The sequence below is a fragment of the Populus nigra genome, chromosome 14 (assembly GCF_951802175.1).
Source record: "Populus nigra chromosome 14, ddPopNigr1.1, whole genome shotgun sequence".
Taxonomy (NCBI): Eukaryota; Viridiplantae; Streptophyta; class Magnoliopsida; order Malpighiales; family Salicaceae; genus Populus; species Populus nigra.
In genome coordinates, this window is record NC_084865.1 from 6408298 (window position 1) to 6418137 (window position 9840).

The 9840-nt window shown below is 33.1% G+C and overlaps 1 protein-coding gene across 1 annotated transcript; it reads left to right on the forward strand.

Annotated features, from left to right (window-relative positions):
• Window positions 1–4432: 4432 nt before the first annotated feature.
• Window positions 4433–7756, forward strand: LOC133673469 (endoglucanase 5). Its single transcript, XM_062094297.1, has 10 exons — window positions 4433–4699; window positions 4823–5035; window positions 5260–5460; window positions 5547–5633; window positions 5730–5894; window positions 6032–6155; window positions 6293–6456; window positions 6612–6945; window positions 7075–7167; window positions 7283–7756. The coding sequence occupies exons 1-10, from the start codon at window positions 4496–4498 to the stop codon at window positions 7570–7572; spliced, it is 1875 nt and encodes a 624-aa protein (XP_061950281.1). The 5' UTR covers window positions 4433–4495; the 3' UTR covers window positions 7573–7756.
• Window positions 7757–9840: the final 2084 nt, after the last annotated feature.

The window sequence follows — 9840 nt, forward strand, 5'->3', positions numbered from 1 at the left end:
TCATTAGATGATTTTGGTGCTACTTCAGTATTTAATTCAAAAGCATGTATAATCTTCTTCTCCTTTGTAGGGCATACTGTAATAAAATACCCATGTCCTCTGCACTTATAACACTGCGGTCCCTTAGTGCTTATTTTAGGCTTATTCGAATCACCATACACTCCTGGAGTTCTGACATTGTTCATGCTACCCTTCACATTATTATGCACAGATGTAGGTCGAATCATACCGCGCCACTCTTTTACGGACTTACTTCTATTAAATATTTATTACTTCTCTATCTACAATGCAAGTTGGTAAGCTTCATCCACTACAAATAGCCTGACAATATACATTTCTTTCCTAATATCTCCTCGTAGCCCCTTTAGATAACAAGCAAGAGTTTGTTGATCAGTTTTTATAATTTGGCTCCTCACGGTCAATTCATGCAATCTCTCTGTATATTGATCTACAGACATGTTAAATCCTTGAGCCAATCGAAGCATGTTTTCATACACCATTTGTTCATAGTTGATTGACAGGTATTTCGTTTCCAATTAGGCCTTCATCTCAGCCCAATCTTGTATAGAAGGCTAGTTTGTGCGTCTCATATGTTCTTATACACTTCCCCACCATACACACGTAACACCCTTGAGTTTCAATTTAACAAACCTGACCCTTCTGTTTGCTGGTACTGCAAACCATTCTAAATAGTCCTCTAAAGAAACCATCCAATCATGGAAAGCATCAGGATCAAACTTTCCATTAAAGTCGGCCACTTCAACCTTCATGTTTCTAGTAAATTCATCTATCATTCTTCCATTGTCTTTGTATCTATTCCCGCCCAGGTGTTCTCCTACTTCTTCATCATCCATACCCAAATCTCCTACATGATTCTGTCTAATTTTACCCCTTCTATTCTCTCCATTATTACTCCTCTCTTCTATGCCATCTAAACGAACAACAATGGTGCCCAAGGTGCAGGTGACTAACTCTATTTGTTATTGCTGGTGGTGTAGCAAGGAAATGAGGTCATTTTATGAAAGAGTCTGTTGTGGGGGATTAAAAATAGGTTGTGGAGATGTTTGATGTGAGGGATTCAAATTGGGTTGGGAAGGACCAGGATCCTGCAATCCCTTATTGGGATTATATGAATTGCCACTACAGGTTCTAGGCATGGGAGAACATAAATCAAAATGTCAGCTCTAATACCAATTAATGTCAAACCAAATCAAGAAGAACCAGGTTTACTAATTTTGAAATTCAGTAGAGAAGATAACATAAATAAAGAATTAAAAAAAGGGAAGAAGTCTGATGTTTTATTGCAAAAAATAAAGATTACAAGGAATACAAAAAAAATTGCCTCATACCACTCAAGAGAATCACTCTTATTTTGGAATCACACCAAATACAAAAAACTTTCATTAACATCTACCCAATCTAGACATACATTTTTTATTAAATAGAAATACATATTACAGTTATTTACTAGATAACTACTAACTAAGATAAGAACAAACAATTATATTTAATTTCTCCTGCCATTTGGAAATACAAGATGATCTTCATCCATTATTAATTAACTGCTTCCTTGTCAACCTGCTTTGCTTGAACATTCACGTCAACATGCATTGTTAGAATTTTGGCTTGCACATAATACTTCAATCCTCTAGAATCTGTGAAATCTGTAGCTACTGCAACACATTGCTCATTTTTTAAATACTTCAACTATGAATTTAAAAAATAAAAGACTGAATTATCTTCGATCAAACTCATAATAACTAATGGCCTCTATGAAAAAAGTTATATTGCTCCTAATAGCAAGTTTATTGGTTTTTTTGTTGTTGAAATGACAAAATGATAGTTATATTATTATGGTGGATAATAATTGGTATCTAGGAATACAAGAATTTTCTATGCCAATCAATTATTTTTAATGCTAAAATAACTAATAAATAAGGACAAACTTGTGAAAAAAGTTTTTTAAAAACCTAAAAACAAAAAAGATAACTAACCAAATAGGTCTTAAATAATGGAAAATAATTTGTAAATATTTGCACAATGCTGAATTTCATGAATGAACTCTCAAAAGAAAAACAATCTTATTTGAGGTTCATTAGCCTCTTTTTCTGTTTTTTTCACCTCCTTATGGGAGAATTTTCTTTTTACAGTTAGTGTAAAATTTATTAGTTTATACCTTATTGAGTGTATAGTAAATGTTGTATTTTAAAATTTTTATTTGAAAATGTATTAAAATAATATTTTTTTAATTTTTAAAATTTATTTTAACATTAACATATAAAAATAATTCAAAAATATATATAAAAATAATTCAACTATGCTTCCAAATACAACTAGTATACTAATTAAAGAGGCTTTCATAGACTAAAAATCCAAGCCAGTCAAACTTCTTTGCAGAACCAGCCCATTTTTTAGCCCACCTGTCACCAGCTTTGAAAAATCTTCGGAGTTCCGTTTTAAATGGTGAATGAATTTGTTGCATGCAAGTCTGGATGGTTAGTTAAGAATAGTCTCGTGGATTGAATTATTTTATTATAAAAATTAATATTTAGGTGTTGAAATGGGATAAAAAATAATATAAAAACCAGTTATTACAAACTTGTAACCTGGTAATTAGGACCGAGCTAACCCTAGATATCTTATCAAACCTGCAGTCTAGATAATGATATTTGAATAACCCGTTAAAATAATAAAGAGTATTCTAAAGTTTTTTTTTTAAAAAACTCATGTTAACTTTTTAAACATGTGACCTGAGTCATTAGACCTTAAGTATCTAATTTAAAAAAAAACTATGAAATTCAACTCTCAATCAATCAAATATTAAAGGATAAAATTGAAAGCAAAATCTAAATTATACAAAATGATTTTAAAAAATATTAATTAAAAGAATGAGAATCAAAATTAAAAAATCATAATTTTTTTTAATGGTGAAGTTGAAAAGAAAAATTAATTTAGCAAAAGGAAAAAAAATCAAAAGAATGAGGATCAAAATTGATATAAAAATTAAAAATAATATTCTAATTGAAGGGTGAAATTGAAAAGAATAATAAATTTTACAAAAGAGCCAAGATAAAAATTAGACATAAAAACAATGAGGACTAAATTAAAATATATAATACCATCAATTTGAATTGAAGGATGAAATTGAAAACCACTAAAATTTACAAAAACAAAACCAAGGAAAAAAATTAGAGATCAAAAGAATAATGAAGAAATTGAAGAATATAATATTTGGTAAATTACGATTGAATGATAAAATTGAAAACAAATAAAACTTCTACAAAAGAGTCAAGATAAAAAAAAAATAGAAATAAAAAAAAGAACTAAAATTGAAATACCAACAACAAAAAAGATCAAGTTATACTATTCAAGGAAGGTGAGTGAAAAAATAGAAAAAAAAAAAAGGCTAATCGGCAACAAAACAAATCACCACTAGTGGCATGCACCACACTAACATGAAAAAGACATAGTGACGCTCCCAACAACAAGGCAGAAAGGTATTTTTAGATGTAAGGAGTATCCCACTCATTGTCTGAAGGGCGAGGATGCCTCCCACACGCCCATCTTTTTGGTTTTTTTTTTATTCAAATATAAAATTATTCATGTGTTGACTTTGTAATTTCAAAAAATTCATTGTAAGAAACCAAAAACACCACTTGATATCTAGCTTAATTTTTTTATAATTTAAAGGTATTTTTGTTTCATTGTGCATTTTAACTATCTATTATTTTTTATATTTAATTAAATATCAAAGTGCCCCTCAACTTAAATTATAATAACAAAAATACCATCATAAAAATACAAAAATACCCTTCATGTTAGGTTTAAATTTTTTGCTTTTAATGATATTTTGGTCATTTAACTATGTAATTAATATGGAAAATGATAAATAGACTATGTATTTATACCCTTGTAAGTCAATGTGATTTTTATATATATATATACAGGGAAAAAAAAAAGAGCATTACAATGTTCTGGTAAACCGTGTAAATGTCACTACTGTTTTTGGAATGACAATCAGCTCTTTTAATTGATATTGACATGCAGAATATACAATAGGAAAAAAGAAAAGAAAAGAAAAAGGTCTGAGGTTGGCCACCAATTATAAATGAAGAAAAAAATGATGGAAGATTAAGATGTGTAAATTACAGGTGCCATGCCTCTCCGCATTCCATTATTCCATAGCATACATGAACACCACCATCTATTTTATGCGCTTCACAACGTGGGAGGCTCTCCTTGTGTCTTCAACACCCTTGACATTTTAGAACGTGAAGGCTACCACACCACACCATGCTCGTATTAGCTAGTAAACCAATCATTAGAGCAGAAAATCAAACCATTTTCTTATTCTTCAAACTGTTCAACTTCCCTCCCTGCTCCCTCTTCATATATATATACGCCATTCACGTTGACACAGCCACACAGGCAAGAGGCAAGAGGCAAGAGGCAAGGCAATTGTTGTCCACCTTTCTAGCAAGCCAAACCCATAGTCATGAAGAGCTTGAATTTTGGTGGATTATGTCTCTTATTAGGCGTACTTGTCCTAGAGGCACTCATTGCAGAAGGATTCAACTATGGTGATGCCCTTGATAAGACCTTAATGTTTTTTGAGGCACAAAGGTCAGGTAAGCTACCAGCCAATCAAAGAGTCAAGTGGAGGGGTGACTCCGGCCTCAAGGATGGGTACCTTCAGGGGGTAAGTATCTTCTTTTTTTTTGCACTTCATTTTGTAAAGTAAAGCTGATTTTACTTGCCGGGAAATCTCCACTGTCGGTATAATTAGTTATTGAAAAGGATAACAATTACAAGGTATGTGCAGGTAAACTTGGTGGGAGGGTACTATGATGCAGGAGATCATGTTAAGTTTGGACTGCCAATGGCATATACTGTGACAATGCTAGCTTGGGGAGCTATTGATTTCAGGAAGGAAATCACAGAGTTAGACCAGATGGGAAATACTTTGTGGTCTCTTAGATGGGGTACTGACTACTTCATGAAGGCGCACACACAGCCTAATGTTCTCTGGGCTCAGGTAAAAATAAATTGAGTTAAAAATACATATAGTAGGTCACCTGTTTTATATGCATCCATAACTGGAAATTAGTGATCGTTTAGGTGGTCTAAAAGTTGATAAGTTTGGTCTCAGCAACCGTATTTCCTTCCAGCTATCTTCCTTAATAATCTCACCAACATAATTGCACTAGGATATGCTGCAAAAGAAATTTTTGATCGGCTGATTTAGTCTGCAAAATCCAGGTTGGGGATGGTGACTCTGATCACTATTGTTGGGAGAGAGCTGAAGACATGACTACTCCTAGGACTGCTTACAAGCTCGATCAGAATCATCCAGGTTCAGACCTTGCTGGAGAAACTGCTGCTGCCTTAGCTGCATCAGCTATAGCTTTCAAGCCTTACAATTCTTCCTACTCTAATTTGCTCTTACTTCATGCAAAACAGGTGAAAATAACTATTGCTACATGATAGTAGGCAACATTTTAGAAAGTTCTGGACATTATTAACAGATAATTTGTAATCTACTGCAGCTTTTCACATTTGCTGATAAATATAGAGGTCTATATGATGATTCTATTCAGAATGCTAAGCAATTCTACACTTCGTCAGGTTACTCGGTATGCATTATATTTGCTCTTCAGCCAATCTGTTCTTAAGTTTTAATTATATCATTTGCGGTATATGTTCTTAAATAACCTTTTCTCTCATTTTAGGATGAGTTATTGTGGGCTGCTGCGTGGCTGTATCGGGCAACTGATGATGAGTACTTCCTAAAATACGTCGTAGACAATGCTGTATACATGGGCGGAACTGGATGGGCAGTCAAAGAATTCTCGTGGGACAACAAATATGCTGGTGTGCAAATCCTTCTTTCCCAGGTAATTTCATTCAAGAACCTCATCGTCATGAGAATCAGAGCCTCTAGCTAATCGAACTGTGTTTTTCTATGAAAACGTTGTGATTCTACGTATTCAGATTGGGAACTAGTAACGGAAGTTTGAAAAACTGACTGCAGATACTTCTGGAAGGCCGTGGTGGCGCATACACTTCCACCTTGAAGCAATATCAGGCCAAAGCCAATTACTTTGCCTGTGCTTGTCTGCAAAAGAATGCTGGCTACAACATCCACAAAACTCCTGGTTAGTCTTAAGTAGATATATAATATAATATCTCTATGATCCCTTTTCGATCATATAATTGCTTTTATCGATTCGTGATCCTCCTTAATATAAGGCCTTATAAAGTACGCTCGGTTGTGGTTTTGTTTCTGTATCAGGGGGCTTAATGTATGTCAGGGAATGGAACAATTTGCAATATGCCTCCTCTGCTGCATTTCTTCTTGCCGTCTACTCTGATTCTCTTTCTGCTGCAAATGCTAAGCTTACCTGTCCAGAAGGGCAGATCCCACCTCAGGCGCTCCTCGATTTTGCTAGGTCACAGGTATTCAAGGGACTCTACTTCAAGTTTGGCCGATCATAGTATTCACGTTTTGATGATCTTTGCTGGCAGACAAAATTCCATTTTTCCTGTGCATCAATATTTACATCTTCCGGTAAATGCCCTGTGCTGATTTCTCGTTCATATTGAATTTTCAGGCTGACTATTTTCTTGGTAAAAACCCCAAGTCTATGAGCTACTTAGTTGGATATGGACAGCAATATCCCATCCATGTTCACCATAGAGGTTCTTCCATTGCCTCTATATTTTCTCTTCAATCAACGGTTGAATGTGTTCAAGGATTTGAGAAATGGTATCGTCGTCCCGAGGGAAATCCTAATGTCATACATGGAGCTCTTGTGGGAGGCCCTGATCAGAATGATAACTTCTCTGATGACCGTTCCAACTACGAACAAACCGAGCCTACATTGTCTGGCTGTGCTCCTCTTGTTGGCCTCTTCTCTAAGCTGCAAAGTGTATCGGAAGCCGCAGGTAGGAAATTCACACAGAATGTTCCGTCACTCCTTCCCTGGTAGCTAGGCTTACTTCATTTCAGGAACGTTGTGAGCTACCAAGATGTAATCACTAATTCCCATGTCTCTCTTCCGCTAATATTTTCAGGCAACTATCCTAAGAAAGCACCAGTTCCTCGTCCAACAACACCACATTCCTATCAAGAAACTCAAGAAACACAAGAACCCTATAGAAGTCATGGTAAGAATAAAATTCAATTCTTGAAAGAAACTATATACTTCTCCATGGTTCCTTAGGGACAATGCCCTCACTATTTTGCAACTTTGTTTGATTTTCTTGGATCCGTACACTGCAGAAGCCCCGGTGGAATTCCTTCACTCAATAACCAAGACATGGACAGTTGGACCAACAACATATTACAGGCACAAGGTGATAATCAAAAACAAGTCTGAGAAGCCAATAAAAGACCTTAAATTGGTGATAGAAGACCTTTCAGGATCTATATGGGGTCTCAATCCAACACAACAGAGGAACACCTATGAGCTTCCTCAATGGCAGAAGGTCTTACAACCTGGCTCAGAATGCAGCTTTGTTTATGTCCAAGGCGGCCCTCAGGCTAAGGTTACAGTTCAAAGCTACAACTGAACGCTTGAAGGAAAGAATCGCCAAATATATTGAAGCCAAACGAGAAGCTTATAATTTCAAAATACAGGGAGAACCCATTTTTCTTTTACCTTTTGACACAATTTTCACCCGGTAATCTTACAAATGTTAATAACTGTTGTATCTTGACGAATCAGAATTCAAATATACCAAGCTTCTTATCTAAGGCTTCGTTTATTTGCAGGAAAGTTGTTTTTTTTTTGGAAAGTGAATTCCAGAAAAAGTAAATTCATGGAAAGTGAATTCCAGAAAAGTATTTTTCGATGTTTGGTAGTGTTATGGAAAATGAACTGGAAAATATTTTCCAGTGTTTGGTTATGTTATGGAAAATAAACTGTAAAAATAATTTATTAATAAATTAATTATTTTTTCAAATTTATCTAATATATATAAAATATTTAATATAAATATTTAATCACTTACAATAAAAGAATGAAATCTAAAAAGTATAATGATGAATTTTTTTTATTAAAATATATATTCATACATAGCTTATTTTATAAAATATAACTATATATGTCATATCATATTATATAGAAATAAGCTTGTGAAATATTTTTTAAGTAAAACCTATTACTATATTTTTTTTCAATTTTAAAAGCTTAAAATAAGTTTTTTTTTTCCATATGAAAAAAGCCAAATTAGTTTATGGTAAGAGTTAAATATTTGGGTTCTTTTTTTTGGTATGAAGTTTTTTAAAAAAGATAAATAGATTCAAAAAATATTTTGATGGGTTTTTTAGATAAATATTTTTTTTAGGGTAAAGGCAATTATCCCTTTAATATCTCTTTAATATATATCGAATAAACATCAAGAAATAAATATAAATATCTAACATCAAACAAAGTCATGCATAAATATTAAGTTTCGATGTCATATACATACATATTAGTTCAAATTACAAACATAAACATGCTAGACCGAATTAAACAAGTAAACATACTTGTCAAATAACAAACATAGTTTGAACCCAAATTTTAAACATAGTCAAACCATCTTAGCAAACAGGTCTGTAGTAGTGTTGGTTCACAAAATTTTGAACCCAAATTTTCCTCAAATTAGCATTTTTTGCCATAAATGCTTTTGCCAACATTTCATTTTGGACCAAATGATCAAATGCCTCCCCAAGAGTGATCTCATCAAAGCCTTCAATTTTCATCACTTCCGCATATAATGTATTAACATCAAGTTGATTTTTGCTTAGGCTTTGAATTGCAAGTGCTACATCTCCAATCTATTTAGACAACTTTTCAACACCATCATCTTCATACATGCGATTTCTCTTCCTATGTTGCCTCTTTTGTGTACTAGAGAAAGATGTCTCTTTTCCCTTAGAAGTTTCTTCATATTCCCTTTCATTTTCAATTGAAATTGATTGCTCTTCAGTGTTCTCTTCCATATTGACATCAACATATGATTTGGTATAATTTCCGATTGTCATATCTTTTCCAACAATAATTGTCATTGCCTCGTACATATCAAGTTTTTTATTGAGAAACTTGTCATGATTGGGATGTGCATGTTCATAAAGTTTAGAATATGCAATTTTTTAGTTCATTGTATAACATTTTAGAAACAAAAGTAAATATAAAAATTACAAAAAGTATAATATTTATCATACCTTTACTTCTTCATCATATATATCTTTCGAAACTGTAATCATCTTCAGACAATCATCTCAGCCAAAGCCACTTTTATTTTTAAGTTTGGTTATTATTCCCCATTCTTTTTTCACAGTCTTGAGATGATTGTCCACATGCTTAGGCTCGCATTGCACGTTGAACTTTTGACTGATTTCTGTAGCCACCTTAACAAAAGATTCTGCTTGAAAGGTGGAAGAAGATTTGCTTCCTTTATGTGCCTCCTCAGCTAATATCTCAAGCAACATGTGAGACATAGGCTTAAACCATGTGAAGTGCTTGCCCTTGCATTTTTTATTCTGTGTGGAACTCATTTCTACAAAAAAGAAATTATAAATTTATACAAAATAAAATCATACAATATTTAGATTTAATAAATTTCATATAAAAACTACAATTAATAATTAAAAGAGAAATTATAATAAAGTCAACATCTACTCTAAATACATAACAAATATAATACAAACTCAAGCAAGACCATAATAAAAACAAACACATAATTAACACTCAATTACTAGTTTCTTTGAGTGTTATAATCATTCTACATGGTTGAGGCAATCATTTCTCTTTTTGTTATCCACTCTCGTTGACTTAAGTTGATTGTTCGTCT